General features: G+C 42.3%; 1 protein-coding gene across 1 annotated transcript; it reads left to right on the plus strand.

Annotated features, from left to right (window-relative positions):
- Nucleotides 1–307: 307 nt before the first annotated feature.
- On the plus strand, nucleotides 308–14101 carry LOC311107866 (insulin-like growth factor-binding protein 7). The gene is made up of 5 exons (XM_084150435.1): nucleotides 308–1126; nucleotides 3361–3470; nucleotides 10181–10288; nucleotides 11370–11496; nucleotides 12400–14101. The coding sequence occupies exons 1-5, from the start codon at nucleotides 664–666 to the stop codon at nucleotides 12420–12422; spliced, it is 831 nt and encodes a 276-aa protein (XP_084006561.1). The 5' UTR covers nucleotides 308–663; the 3' UTR covers nucleotides 12423–14101.
- The last annotated feature ends 505 nt before the right edge of the window (nucleotides 14102–14606 follow it).

Genomic DNA, 14606 nt, shown 5'->3' on the forward strand with positions numbered 1-14606 from the left:
CCTGCATTAAAGTCCCCGGCCACTAGGAGCGCTGCCTCTGGATGAGCGTTTTCCTGTTCACTTATGGCCTTATACAGCTAATTGAGTGCAATCTTAATGCCAGCATTGGTTTGTGGTGGTAAAAAGACAGCTATGAAAAATATAGATGAAAACTCTCTTGGTAAATAGTGTGGTCAACAGCTTATCATAAGATACTCTACATCAGGCGAGCAAAACCTTGAGACTTCCTTAGTATTTGATTTTGTGCACCAGCTGTTGTTTACAAATATACACAGACCGCCTCCCCTTGATTTACCGGATGATGATCATAGTCGTGGATGATCAGTGGATGCTAGATTTGTACTTTGAACATTCAGTGTAAATTGCATAAAATGTTTATTTATTGAATGTGAATCTCATTATGTGATCCAGAAATTGTTGATTACATTAGATGTGTTCACAAAGTTGAAGTAATTGGGTTGAAGTCACTTCAGTAAAATGAAACATTATTTTTGTATTAACTGTGGTGTTTTTGGTTAATTGCAAAGTCAATTTAAAATGGGGATTTAGACCATAATAACTTTTATGGAGAGACATGGAAGTCAAAGGAGGGGATTTTGGGGGCGGGGTTGAGCTTCACCACTAATAAGAACTGTACAGTGCTTTACACTGTATGAGACAGCCATGGCAATACAGAACCACCACTGTAAACTCAGCATCAACATGTTGGTGCTTTTCGCCGTGGTCGTATCGTTGTCACTTGCGTCCGCATTTGCGGACCGTGTGCCGCGCACCTGTGGCACTTGCGAACCCAGCCTGTGCGACCCTCTTCCAGAGGAGGGCTGCAAGTCTGGCACGATTTTTGACTCCTGTGGTTGTTGTTCACTTTGCGCGTCTGGATCCGGGGAGCCATGTGGGGGGCGCGGAGCCACAGCCAAGCGTTGCGCCTCTGGACTGGAGTGCGTAAAGAGCGACAAGGACAAAAAGACAAAGCTCGGCGTTTGCGCCTGCAAGACCAACTACGAAGTGTGTGGCTCGGATGGGGTGACTTATAAAACTGGTTGCGACTTGAAAGTTGCCAGCCTGAAAGCGGTGAGCGAGGAGAAGCCTGAAATCAAGATCCTGAATAAAGGAAAATGCTCAACAGGTAAGAATGGGGGGAATGGCAGATAACGGTCCACTTATTTTACAGAGCGCAGTAGTAGGCTAGTGGAAATTGAATTCTGTCTATTTTGGAAACACTGCTTTTATTTGGTGTATCACGCTACAATAATTCTCATCCATGTCATATACATTCTGGCCTGATAGCCAATAGTTCACCAAGGGGCCTACGATATTACACTTTGGTGTGACTGTTCACTTTCATCTTGACTCATCTCTTCCCCTCGATCAGTAAGAGTTATTATATTATTTTTATTTATTTATTTTTAAGTGTGATATGCTTGCTATAAGCTTTCTGGCATAATCAATAACCATTTACACAATGCAAATAATGTTAATGTATTAACCACCACTGATGGTATCTCTCTATGACCTATTGTCAATGTTTGCCTAGCATGAACTGATTCTAAATGGTCTTGATTTGACTACTGTCCAATGCACCATCAACTTACATTGTTGTTGTACATCACTGTCACAATACACTGATTTGTCTTGGGACCCATGCAGAGACATGAGTGTTATCTAGTTACTTGATAGAAGAACTAACTGAGAACTATGGAAAATCTGTGGCACTGTCCGCTGGGTGTGGACAAGGTCTACATCATCCTCTATCTTTATAACCCTTCCAAAACAACCAGATCTAACTAAAGCCAGCCACTGAACACGCTGAAAGCTGTTGTCTCCAGTCAGGGGTGGCACCCTCTATAGAACATATAGCCCTGAACAGACATGTCTGAGATTCCACCCTCCAGGGGAGGGATTGTACATTTTGTAAAGGAGGATGACTGTCGATCAAACAGCAGCGCCTCGCCTACAAACACACAGACAGGCCCTGTTGGTTTAAAGCAAAGCCAGCAGTGTCTAGTTCAGTGAACCTTCACATGATTAATTATAACTGCATGCCAGCTCTGGATTAGGCCGGCAAAAGGGTTCAAGACGTGGAAAAAGAAGGCGGGAAAAAACCTGGCTAGCTGGCAGAAAAAGTCGAATGGCCCCAGACTCTTGCTAATTTGCCCATATACAACAGGGCGAGGTCAGACAGCCACTTTAGCTGCACCCTGCAGGCTCTCAGACAGGTCAAAGTTAACATAACGTTAGAGGAATGTTGGCCTTGAACATTTAAAAAAAATCATTTTAGTCATTTAGCAGGCGCTCTTATCCAGAGCGACTTACAGTTAGTGAATGCATACATTTTCATACTCTCCACTCCAAGTTGTTCTTGTTTTCTCAGGGTTCATTGGCCTAGGGCTGTGGTTTCAGGGGAGGATTTTATTGACCTTACTTAACTGGTGACATTAAATTTCACCGGAACTCAAAACAACAGGGGCCTCTAACTATATGAGTCAGCGCTTATTTATGATCCTCATTATCATATCATATCCATTCCTTGGGTTGGAGTACATAGCATTGAAAAGACAACATAGTAAATCTTCCATAGGCCTGCTGTTTCGTCATAACATTGTTCTAAAGAGACCCTTACTTTGCAACCCTTGTCATTCAAAGCCTATTCATCATAACTAAAATAACATTTCAGTAAAGCTACGTTTTTGTCCACACTTGTGGATCAAATGTAAAGTATTATGTGCCAGAAGTGTGATGTGATGTAATTGCAACAAATTATTTTCTTGACCCATAGAAACTTACAGAAAATTATGTTTGAGCTAAACAGATTGCCAGCTTTGTTTTTCAGAATTAATAATAATTGTAATTGGTGCAAGTCAGCATAAAGCCTGTCCCAATGTTTCAAAGGCAATTACAGTAATGTCCAGTGTTCCTATTGAGAAACTAAACAGAGGTCATGTTGAACTAATTCTGACTGGCATGAGAAAATCAAGGGGAGAAAGTATGCTTAATATTTCATCAAATTCCTAACTAACAGAATTAACTCCAAACTCCTTGATGTGGTCCATGTTATATCAGCTCCACCACTTACTGTAAGATTCCCATGAATTCCTTTTGGAACGGCTAAAAGGACTGGAGCCGCCATCTGTTCATGTATAACACGCTCACTCATTTATATAAAACGCATCAATCGGAACACAAACATTAAATTCCTGCTCTGACATTTCCGACCTGTATCATCTTGTCCCAGGGGATTACACCAGAGCTATCTCTGATTCCGCCCAAGGTAAAGATAAGTGTTACAGGTTGATTTGAAGGAGATATTAAATCCACTCAATTGTCTCACCTTTTTTTCTTTCTACCTATCCTCCTCTACAGCACCTGTCATTGTCACATCCCCTGGTGAGGTCTACAATGTCACAGGCTCCCAGGTCTACCTGAGCTGCGAGGCCATTGGAATCCCCACCCCTGTGATCACCTGGAAGAAGGTACTAGAAGGTTCAACAGTGAGGTCACTTGGACATGTTCAATTCAAATTTGAATCAACACTTTTCTAGGGTGTGGTACAAAAGAAAAGACAATCGCCCCATGCTTTGAGAAAACATTTCTATACGGGTGTCAGAAACACTCCCATGTATAGTTTAGTGTGATGGTCCAAATAACTGTACATACGGTAGATTGTTAATGTATTTTCCTATGTCTAGATATTCATACGTCCCCTTCCACTGATTGTTGATTTGGGCTCTATATTTGAGGACACAATGGATGAAAGCGATATGACCATAGAGGATATGAAGTTAACCACACACTGACACAATAGCACAGGACATGAGGGGTTAGAGAGGAAATCCTCAATTATTATCAGATCTTTACAGTCAAGGCTTTACTTATACTCACGGTCAGCAGTCAACATTCATAACATTTAAGATAAAAAACAAAAAGGCATGAAATGCCCATTGGTTTCACATAGACAATACATCAGTGAGGATAATTGAGGATGAGGCCAAGAAAAGAATGAAGGAAAGGGGAAGGGAGCGGAGATAAACAGGGCCATGGAAAGGCAGGATGCATGACGTCAATGTGGAGAACACAACTCATCATTCCTGGACAGACCATGAAGATAACCCCCTGATTGCTTACAGCAAGAAAACAGATATAATCAAGATGGAAATCTGGAAGTTTCAGGGATAAACAAAAATGTATTCCTGCACTGAAAAAGAGTGAGCGGGTTTGAATGTATATACATTTTGACGTTGTAAGTATGGTTTTATTGATTCGATTAGCCCAAACGCCCACACTCTCGCAGCTCAACAGGATGTTGCTTTTTTCGAATGGAGCCCATAGATTTGAGATTTGCCTTGACCTGTTAAATCTGACCTATTTAGCAATCAATGCCTATGTAACTGGTGTTAGGAATTTTCCTTTAAAGAGCCAGTCACACACATTAAATAGCAGAACTTGAGGAATTAAGGGTAGGCTTAGCAACCACATTCCTCTTTCTCTCGTAGTGGAGGGGCCCCATTATGTTTTAATTACAGTAGCTAGTGGGCCTGTCATGGTCCTAATCAAATCAAATTTTATTTGTCACATGCTTCGTAAACAAACGGTGTAGACTATCAGTGAAATGCTTAATTACGGGCCTTCCCAACAACGCAGAGAGAGAGAAAAAAGAGAAATAGTATGAAAATATAAAAATAATAACACAAGGAATAAATAGAAAAATAATAACACAAGGAATAAATAGAAAAATAATAACAAGGAATAAATAGAAAAATAATAACACACAGAATAATAACAAAATGAGTAATGATAAGTTGGCTATATACACGGGGTACCAGTACCGAGTCCATGTGCAGGGGTGCGAGGTAATTGAGGTAGATATGTACAGTGCTTTCAGAAAGTATTTATACCCCTTGACTTTTTACATTTACATTTACATTTTAGTCATTTAGCAGACGCTCTTATCCAGAGCGACTTACAGTTAGTGAATACATATTTTATTTTTATACTGGCCCCCCGTGGGGGGGGTTACAGCCTGAATTCAAAAATGTAAATGAAAAGCTGAAATGCCTTGAGTCAATAAGTATTCAACCCCTTTGTTATTGCAAGCCTAAATAAGTTCAGGAATACAAATTTGCTTAACAAGTCACATAATAAGTTGCATGGACTCACTCTGTGTACAATAATAGTGTTTAACATGAACGACTACTTCATCTCTGTACCCAACACATACAATTATCTGTAAGGTCCCTCAGTCGAGCAGTGAATTTCAAACACCAACTCAACCACAAAGACCAGGGAGGTTTTCCAATGCCTCACAAAGAAGGGAACCTATTGGCAGATGGGTAAAAATAAAAAGCTGACAATGAATATCCCTTTGAGCATGGTGAAGTTATACATTACACTTTGGATGATGTATCAATATATCAAGTCACTACAAAGATACAGGCGTCCTTCCTAACTCAGTTGCCGGAAAGGAAGGAAACCGCTCAGGGATTTCACTATGAGGCCAATGGTGACTTTAAAACAGTTACAGAGTTTAATGGCTGTGACAGGAGAAAACTCAGGATGGATCAACATCATTGTAGTTACTCCACAATACTAACCTAATTGACAGAGTGAAAAGTAGGAAGCCTGTAGAGAATACAAATCTCCCAAACATGCATCCTGTTTGCAAAAAGGCACTAAAGTAATACTGCAAAAAATGTAGCAAAGCAATTAAATGTTTGTCCTGAATACAAAGTGTTATGTTTGGGGCAAATCCAATAGAACACAGTACTGAGTACCACTCTCCATATTTTCAAGCATAGTCTAGGCTGCATCATGTTATGGGTATGCTTGTAAAAGGACTGGGGAGTTTTTAAGGATAAAAATTAAACGGAATGTAGCTAAACACAGGCAAAATCCTAGAGGAAAACCTGGTTCAGTCGACTTTCCACCAGAAACTGGGAGGTTAATTTACTTTTCAGCACGACAATAACCTAAAACACAAGGCCAAATCTATACTTGCTTACCAAGAAGACAGTGAATGTTCCTGAGTGGCCGAGTTACAATTTTGACTTCGATTTACTTGAAAATCTATGGCAACACCTGAAAATGGTTGTCTAGCAATGATCAACAACCACGTTGACAAAGCTTGAAGAATTTTGAAAAGAATAATGAGCAAATGTTGCACAATCCAGTTGTGGAAAGCTCTTAGAGACTTTCCCAGAAAGACTCAAAGCTGTAATCGCTGCCAAAGGTGATTCTACAAAGTATTGACTCAGGGGTGTGAATACTTATGTAAATGAGATTTCATTTTAAATAAATTTGCAAAAATGTCTAAAAACTTGTTTTCACTTTGTCATTATGGGCTATTCTGTGTAGATGGGTGAGAAAAAAATCAATTTAATCAATTTTGAATTCAAGTTGTAACAACAAAATGTGGAATAAGTCAAGGGGTATGGTAACTTTCTGAAGGCACTGTATGTTGACAATGCTTTTTGTCACATGCATCTGTCATTTGTATTTTTCATTTAATTTTTAGCTATGATTCTGCTTTATTACAGCAAAACATAGACTCCTGCCTTCACTTATGTCATGCATTATAGTTCCTCGCACTAGGCCTAATAGCTCATGCATTAGGCTACTGTACATCTAGGCCTATCTTTTTATTTTATTGAACCTTTATTTTATCAGGGAGTCATACTGAGACCAAGGTCTCTTTTACAGAAAATACACACATCAAAATATAAATACAAAATGCAAGCAGAAAGAAAAACACGGTCATAAATAACAAACACATTCATCAGTAATAAGGTCCTCAATCAGCTTTCTGAATTGCCCTAGAGGCACCAGAACATCAAATTTAAGAACATTTTGAAGATTGTGCTTTGAAAGACTGGTCATGGCTCACATCAACAGCATAATCCCAGAAACCCTAGACCCACTCCAATTTGCATACCGCCCCAACAGATCCACAGATGATGCAATCTCTATCGCACTCCACACTGCCCTTTCCCACCTGGACAAGAGGAACACCTACGTGAGAATGCTATTCATTGACTACAGCTCAGCATTCAACACCATAGTGCCCTCAAAGCTCATCACTAAGCTAAGGATCCTGGGACTAAACACCTCCCTCTGCAACTGGATCCTGGACTTCCTGACGGGCCGCCCCCAGGTGGTAAGGGTAGGTAACAACACATCTGCCACACTGATCCTCAACACGGGGGCCCCTCAGGGGTGCGTGCTCAGTCCCCTCCTGTACTCTCTGTTCACCCATGACTGCATGGCCAGGCACGACTCCAACACCATCATTAAGTTTGCCGACGACACAACAGTGGTAGGCCTGATCACCGACAACGATGAGACAGCCTATAGGGAGGAGGTCAGAGATCTGGCCGTGTGGTGCCAGGACAACAACCTCTCCCTCAACGTGACCAAGACAAAGGAGATGATTGTGGACTACAGGAAAAAAAAGAGGACTGAGCACGCCCCCATTCTCATCGACGGGGCTGTAGTGGAACAGGTTGAGAGCTTCAAGTTCCTTGGTGTCCACATCACCAACGAACTATCATGGTCCAAACACACCAAGACAGTCGTGAAGAGGGCACGACAAAGCCTATTCCCCCTCAGGAGACTAAAAAGATTTGGCATGGGTCCTCAGATCCTCAAAAAATTCTACAGCTGCACCATCGAGAGCATCCTGACTGGTTGCATCACCGCCTGGTATGGCAACTGCTTGGCCTCTGACCGCAAGGCACTACAGAGGGTAGTGCGTACGGCCCAGTACATCACTGGGGCAAAGCTCCCTGCCATCCAGGACCTCTATACCAGGCGGTGTCAGAGGAAGGCCCTCAAAATTGTCAAAGACTCCAGTCACCCTAGTCATAGACTGTTCTCTCTGCTACCGCACGGCAAGCGGTACCGGAGTGCCAAGTCTAGGTCCAAAAGACTTCTCAACAGCTTCTACCCCCAAGCCATAAGACTCCTGAACAGCTAATCATGGCTACCCGGACTATTTGCACTGCCCCCCCACCCCATCCTTTTTACGCTGCTGCTACTCTGTTAAGTATTTATGCATAGTCACTTTAACTCTACCCACATGTACATATTACCTCAACTAGCCGGTGCCCCCGCACATTGACTATGCAACGGTACCCCCCTGTATATATAGCCTCCCTACTGTCACTTTATTCTATTGTATATATAGCCTCCCTACTGTCACTTTATTTTTTACTTCTGCTCTTTTTTTTTCTCAACACTTTTTTGTTGTTGTTTTATTCTTACTTTTTTGTTTAAAATAAATGCACTGTTGGTTAAGGGCTGTAAGTAAGCATTTCACTGTAATGTCTGCACCTGTTGTATTCGGCGCATGTGACCAATAAAATTTGATTTGATTTGATTTGAAATAAGGTGCAAGAAAACTAAAAGCTGATTTACCTAACTCAGTAGTAGAGACCAAAGGAATTTCCAGAGTTAGCCATTTCTGAGACCGGGTGTGGTAACTCTTATGTGTCACGTTGTATGATGATTAGAAGACAGGCACAGGAATGCGTATTAGGGGTTGTATTACTCCACCCAACACAAACACACATATATATACATACAAAAGGGATGTAACCCAAACAACGAGCGAGGTGTAACCTCTACACAATACACTGAACGAGACCCGTAAACAACCAGCGCACAATACACGGTACTCACGAGACCAACGGACATGGGCCAATAATGGACAAGGACAATGGGGAACAGAGGGCACATATATACACATACTAATCAGGGGGAATGGGAACCAGGTGTGCGTAATGAGACAAGACAGTCCAGGGTTGGTGGTAATGATCCATGTCAGTGACGCCTAGAAAGCCAGTGACGTAGACCTCCGGAACTGGTGAACGGAATGAGCAGCAGTACCGGGGGGATCCGTGACAGTATGTCTAAAGTCAATGGGTATGATGTCTTTCTGAAGGCACTGTACATATAGGTAAGGATACACTTACTAGGCAACGGGATAGATAATAAACAGTAACATCAGCGTATGTGATGAGTTAAAGGAGTTAGTGCAAAATGGTCAATGCAGATATTCCTGGTAGCTAGCCATTGGTGAACTATTTAACTAACTATTTAGCAGTCTTATAGCTTGGGGGTAGAAGCTGTTCAGGGTCTTGTTGGTTCCAGATTTGGTGCTTCGGTACCGCTTGCCGTGTGGTAGCAGAGAGAACAGTCTATGACTTGGGTGGCTGGAGTCTTTGACTATTCTCAGGGCCTTCCTCTGGCACTGCCTGGTATAGAGGTCCTGGATGGCAGGGAGATTGGCCCCAGTGATGTACTGGACCGTACGCCCTACCCTCTGTAGCGCCTTGCGGTCGGATGCCAAGCAGTTGCCATACCAAGCAGTGATGCAGCCAGTCAAGATGTTCTCAATGGTGCAGCTGTAGAACTTTTTGAGGATCTGAGGGCCCATGCCGAATATGTTCAGCCTCCTAAGGGGGAAGAGGCGTTGTCGAGCCCTATTCATGACTGTGTTGATGTTTGTGGACCATGGTAGTTCCTTAGTGATGTGGACATTGATGAACTTGAAGCTCTCAACCTGCTCCACAACAGCCCTGTCGATGTGGATGGGTGTGTGGTCGGCCCTCTGTTTCCTGTAGTCCACGATCAGCTCCTTTGTCTTGTTGACATTGAGGGAGAGGTTGTTGTCCTGGCACCACCCAGACAGGTCTCGGACCTCCTCCATGTAGGCTGTCTCATTGTCGACGGTGATCAGGCCTACCACTATCGTGTCGTCTGCATGATGGTGTTTGAGTCGTGCGCGGCTACGCAGTCGTGGGTGAATAGGGAGTACTGGAGGGGACTAAGCACACACCCCTGATGGGCCCCCATGTTGAGGGTCAGTGTAGCGGATGTGTTGTTGTCTACCCTCACCACCTGGGGGCGGCCCATCAGGAAGTCCAGGATCCAGTTGCAGAGGGAGGTGTTTAATCCCAGGGTCCTTAGCTTAGTGAGAAGCTTTGGGGGGACTATGGTGTTGAACGCTGAGCTGTTAGAGTGAAGGTGATGACTATGACCGGGTTAAGTCCTATCTACTATGGAGAACTAGAGCCTGGAGACAGTAATGTCCGGGCCTCCTGAAGAACAGCTCTCAGCTTGTCTCAAAAGCCCCTCAGATAGAGTTGATTCGATTAGTTAGTTATTAAGTTAACTGTTGTTTTCCCAGGTCACCAGCGGAAAACAGAGAATGGAGCTGCTTCCAGGAGACAGAGACAACCTGGCCATTCAGACCCGTGGAGGACCTGAGAAACATGAGGTCACGGGCTGGGTCCTGGTGAGTCCAACCAGCCCACACACACATAAACACACAGATATGCACACTACTTTAAATATTTTAGCTGTCATACAGACTTGTGGATCTTCCCCCACAGACACAAATCAGTCAAATACCTCAAAGACCACACACAGAGTTAGTAAAGGTAAAAATATAGCATAGGGTGGAAGAGTTATGTATTAGATAGCTGACCATTATTTATGCTATGTATTTATAATTATAAATTGGGAGGTTCGAGCCCTGAATGCTGATTAGTTGAAAGCCATGGTATGTCAGACTGTATACCACGGGTATGACAAAACATTTATTTTTACTGTTCTAATTACGTTGGTAATCAGTTTATAATAGCAATAAGGCACCTCTGGGCTTTGTGGTATATGGCCAATATACCACGGCTAAGGGCTGTATCCAGGCACTCCACGTTGCGTCGTGCATAAGAACAGCCCTTAGCCGTGGTATATTGGCCATATACCACAGCCCCTCGTGCCTTATTGCTTAAACATTACCTGAGGCACATTCCAAAGTTATCCATGAACGCTACTCATTGACTTGTTCTGTTCAGAGCCTCTACATAACAGAGAGTTTAATAGAAATGCAACTCCTTCGTCAATGTCTCAGTGAATGAACAGAAAACATTGGTTGGCCCTGTTCAGGGGTTAGAGCTATATCTAGCTCTTCCTCCCTCTCTTTTCGCTCTCAGGATTCCGCTCCCCTGCTGTCAAACATCACATTCTTTCAATTTCTTCATCTCAGTTCAGAGTATTTATCTTCCATGATGATTTGTTACCATGTTTTCTTCATTGGCCATCTTCCATTGTAGATGTCTGTACTTGTGAGAAGTAAATGTCTAAACACCTACACAGGTGCAAGCCGGCACTGGACAGCAGTTATACAACTGCAAACAATCCTGAACGCTTGAAATGGCGCCCATGCTCTGTCGAAATGAGCCGAGTTTGGCTGGGAGAGAGAGTTTGAGGATGTGTCTGTGTCCCTTGCAGCTGCTTGTTTACTGCAGACTATAACATGTGTTCTGCTAAAAATCACATTAGGCTATAATAACCGCCGCCACCATGCTTTTCAGATCTCGCCGCTCACCAAGGAAGAGGAGGGTTCGTACGAGTGTCACGCTGTCAACGTCAAGGGAGAAGCCTCAGCGGTGGGCACCATTCACGTGGTGGAGTCCATCGATGACATCCCTGTCAAGAAAGGTACTCAAGCGCCCCTTCTCTATCGCACTCCTATTTTACTCTTATTTCTACTTTGTTTCATGTTAAATCTAAACCCACACACTATGGCACCAAAGGTCATATCTACCCTTTATACATTGATTTGTCTCTTCAGGTTTGCATGAGCTGTGTCTGTACATGTGCGTCCTTGTATGGGTACATTCAGTGTGTGTGTGACTTATTTGGAATTCAGGCCCTCTAGCCTGTGGTGACCATCCCGTCTTGACATGTTTAGGATTGCCTGCTTTGCTTTTGGCTTTTGGCTCGGCCCACATCACTTGGCTCTCTTGACAGGGCTAGATGGTTGCCTTTACAAGGCGCGTCTCACTGGGGTTGACACATGCACTTCATTGACCTGCCTTTAAAGCTTTGCTCCATGGGAAAGAACCTGGATGTTTGAGTGAAAACGCCATCAGATCCCAATGAAAAGGTTAGCTCTACCTTTAGGTGATCTCCCATCCCTGGTGGTCTGTGATGATGGATACTATTAAAAACAACAAACCATTTCCAAGGCACGCTCTCCATCGTGCAAGATCCTAATCACTTCTCCCTCATTACCAGTGATCTAAAAAGGAATCAGGGCTAGGAAGGCGATACAAATCTGATGAAAACCGATCCAAGTATTCAGGTCTTCCCCATCATTGGTCATAATTTGTATGTTTTATTTATTTAATATTTTTTGCACCTTGGGTCTGAGAAAAGCGCTTTACAAATTAAATGAAGTATTATTATTTATTATAAACAGTACCAGTTAAGGACCCTTACCCTAGACATCCACTTACCTCTTTAATAAATTAACTTGCCTCTTTATTAAATTCACTTACCTCTTCAAAAAATGTACTTCCCCAATATATGTCATCGTGTTCTTGTCTGTGTCTCTTCCAGTGGCCAAGGATGATGAGCTGTAAGGCGTCTCAGCACAGCAGGGACTCAGTGGTGGAGAGGAGGGAGCAGCCCCAAGCCCCCCATCCTCGACTATCCCACCGCTGACACAAGTAGACTTGCACACTGACTGAGAAAGAGGACCAACACCCATTATTAGCATCACAGAGATCAATCATATTTATAATTGATTTGCTATTTGATAACAAGTCACAGTTTTCATAGTTATATTCAGTATACTGTGTATGCACAAACATCAAAATTGCATCTCACGGCATTGAAAGTTACCATCGTAGACATCCACAAGACACATCTAGGCCTCTCACACACATTATTTCTTCTCAGTGGCATCACACACAAGTCATTCTTTAATATGTACAAGTAACTGCCAAAATAATTGAAACACTTGAGTAAATGAGGGATACAAAGTATATTGAAAGCAGGTGTGGTTCCTGACTTAATTAAGCAATTAACATCCCATCATGCTTAGGGTCATGTATAAAAATGCTGGGCAGGGCATTATTTTGGCTACCATGGTTATGCCCCCATAGGATGACAATGCGCCCATCCACAGGGCACGAGTGGTCACTGAATGGTTTGATGAGCATGAAAACTATGTAAACCATATGCCATGGCTGTCTGTCACCAGATCTCAACCCAATTGAACACTTAGGGCAGATTCTGGAGCGGTGCCTGAGACAGCGTTTTCCACTACCATCAACAAAACACCAAATGATGGAATTTCTCATGATAGAATGTTGTTGCATCCCTCCAATAGAGTTCCAGACACTTGTCTAATCGATGCCAAGGTTCATTGAAGCTGTTCTGCCTTGTGGTGGCCCAATACCCTATTAAGACGCTTTATGTTGGGGTTTCCTTTATTTTGGCAGTTACCTGTATGTGCGCACACACAAAGTAATTGCACATATGCATGCCCAGTCAAACTCACCAGTATTTCACATCTGCCTCACCCTTACTCTTCCACCATCTCTTATTTTTATGTAGTTTGCTGTTTTTGTGAATGTATTTACTCTAAAGAATTTTACCCTGGGTGCCTGCACTCAAAAATATTATATTTCAAGGCAATCATGGTTGGCCAAGGCAGAAACATACTGACACGCAGGCTAAAAATAACTAAAATCACAACTTGAAAAATGAATGAATATGAATAAATCCTTACATTCGAGATTCTATAAAAAAAAAAGATTTAGTTTTTCTTTGACCTCCTGAAAAGTACACAAATCATTATTTCCCTTGATATGGTGCTTGACAAGCCATAAAGCCGTGCCTTTGCAAAAACCATTGTGTGGAGTGAGCGATCTGGAATGACAGGCAGGCAAACCAGACACATAAGGCTTTCTCTGGCATTCATATAACCCCAGTGCTCTTATACTAGGGGTTTAGCTAACAAACCACACAGTGGCGGATGTCTGGGGATGTACTGTAGGGTATATTGAGCAAACGACAAGTTTGAAATGGCGTAGAAAAAGGAGGCTTTATGTTGGAATGTAGAGATCCACTTTCGGTGCTATTGCTAAAAGTCCGCGACTCCAATGAAGAGGCCAGAGGACATTGCTTTTACCAAAATGTTGCTAGTTTTTCAGCTTAAGTATGTATTTTCTGTATTTGTATGGTTTACTAACATTGATGTTCCTACCATGTGACACGTGCTGTACATCACTAATAAATACAAAATGGACTACAAGTTGTTGCTATTTCGATATTACATGATCAAGACTTCTGCACAGAACAGTGTAACACTATGAAATAATTTGTCACATATATATATATACATACATACACAGAGTGCCAGTCTGAAGTTTGGACACACCTACTCATTCAAGGGTTTTTCTTTATTTTTACTATTTTCTACATTGTAGAATAATAGTGAAGACAAAACAATTAAATAACACATATGGAATCATGTAGTAACCAAAAAAGTGTTAAACAAATCAAAATATATTTTATATTTGAGATTCTTCAAATACCCACCCTTTGCCTTGATGACAGCTTTGCACAGTCTTTTTTGGTTACTACATGATTCCTACAATGTAGAAAATAGTAAAAAATTAAGACAAACCCTTGAATGAGTAGGTGTGTCCAAACTTGACTGGTACTGTGTATACACACACACTATATATCCGTTTTTCAAATCCACATAAAGCTAGCTAGCTCAATACAAACACTGAATGAAGAACTACAGTGACAAC

This window comes from Coregonus lavaretus, assembly GCF_964263955.1.
Source record: "Coregonus lavaretus genome assembly, chromosome: 32".
NCBI lineage: Eukaryota > Metazoa > Chordata > Actinopteri > Salmoniformes > Salmonidae > Coregonus > Coregonus lavaretus.